Source organism: Lagopus leucura, unplaced genomic scaffold, assembly GCF_019238085.1.
Source record: "Lagopus leucura isolate 7727_CA_CO unplaced genomic scaffold, USGS_WTPT01 35130-1_obj-0_obj, whole genome shotgun sequence".
NCBI classification, from domain to species: Eukaryota; Metazoa; Chordata; class Aves; order Galliformes; family Phasianidae; genus Lagopus; species Lagopus leucura.
In genome coordinates, this window is record NW_024964715.1 from 1,637 (window position 1) to 3,193 (window position 1,557).

Consider the following 1,557-nt stretch of genomic DNA (forward strand, 5'->3'; position numbering starts at 1 on the left):
CGGCCCCGCCCCCACCCGCGGCCCCGCCCCCACCCGCGGCCCCGCCCGAACCTGCGGCCCCACCACCCAGAGCTCCTCCCAGAGCTCCGCGCCGCGCAGCCTCGTGGGCACCCGGACGGTGGCGTTGCCGGGGGGGCGGCGCGCGCCTTGCGCCGCCAGCTGGTAGCGGTGCTGAACCGCGGTCTGTCCTGCGGGCACCGAGCGCGTGGAGGACGGAGAGCTGCGGGGCGACGGGACGGCGCGTCAGGGTGCGGCCGGGCACCGCAGGGATGCGGGACGGCCGCGGGGACGGCGGGGGAACGCGTGGGGATGCGGGGGCGGCCGCGGAGATGTGGGGACGCTGGGGAACCCGCAGGGACGTCCCCTGTCCGTAGGGATGCGGCACGTTGGGTCGCGGGGACGGCCGTAGGGACCTGGGGTGACGGGGACGCCCATGGGGATGTGGGGAGGGGGGCGGCTGTGTGGGGCGAGGAGACGCGGATACGGGGCGGCGGCACCGGGGGGATGTGGGGCACGTGGGAGGCCCACCTGGTGAGCAGCAGCACAACGCTGTACAGCACTGGGAGCACGGCACGCACCTGATGGGGGCTCACGGGTGGGGGGACGCTGCGGGGACAGCGGGACACGTGGGCTCACGTTGCATCACTGTGTCAGCCCCACAGTGTCACCACCTCACCCTGTGTCACCCACTGTCAGACACACAGCATCCCATCACGTCACACCGTGTCACAGTGCCACACAATGTCACAGTGTCACAAAACATCACACACAGTGTCACTGTCACAACCCCACAAGGGTCACACTGTGTCACATACTGCCACCCATGTCACTCACACCGTGTCACACCACGGCACATCACTGCGTCACTAGCCGTGTCACCTCATGTCAGTGTCACGGTGTCACACTGTCACGCAGTGTCACACATCAAAGGAACCACCCCACCAGTGTCACATAGCACAGCGTTAGCACCACAGTATCACACCGTGTCACCCTCTATCAAATTCCCAATGTCACACCATGTCACACAGCATCACGTGATGTCACCGTGTCACACTGTCACCCAGTGTCACACCACGTCACACCATGTCACGATGTCACAGCCCCACACAGCACTGCAGTGCCACCCATGGCCGTGCGGTGTCACAGTGTGATGCTGCAGTGTCACCCACCTGCTGGCCAACGCCACCACCTCCACTCTGTCCCCCAACTCAGCCTCGTGGGGCACATCCATGGTGACAACAAACACGAGCTGGGGGGCACAGGATGTGGGGCTCAGCCCCATAGCACCCCATGGGGCCCCATGGAGTCCCATGGAGCTCCACAGGGCCCAAAGCACCCCACAGAGACCCATAAGGCCCTATGGAGCCCCATAAAGCACACAGTGCCCCACAGAGCCCATGCAGTCTCATAGCTCTCCATGGCACCCCATGGAGCCCTTAGAGCTTCATAAACTACCATAGAGCCCACAGCACCCATAGCTCTCCATAGCACCCCACAGCATCTCATAGAACCCCCTAGATCCCACAGCACCCCACAGCATCTCATAGAGCCCCCTAG

The 1,557-nt window shown here is 65.2% G+C and overlaps 1 protein-coding gene across 1 annotated transcript in view; it reads right to left on the reverse strand.

The window, feature by feature from the left end:
- The window catches only part of LOC122191827 (integrin alpha-D-like), a 15,306-nt gene that overhangs the window by 1,481 nt on the left and 12,268 nt on the right, over positions 1–1,557 (reverse strand). Inside the window, 3 exon segments of the mRNA XM_042892229.1 lie at positions 52–220; positions 529–606; positions 1,170–1,249. Coding sequence (XP_042748163.1) covers positions 52–220; positions 529–606; positions 1,170–1,249 — 327 coding nt within the window.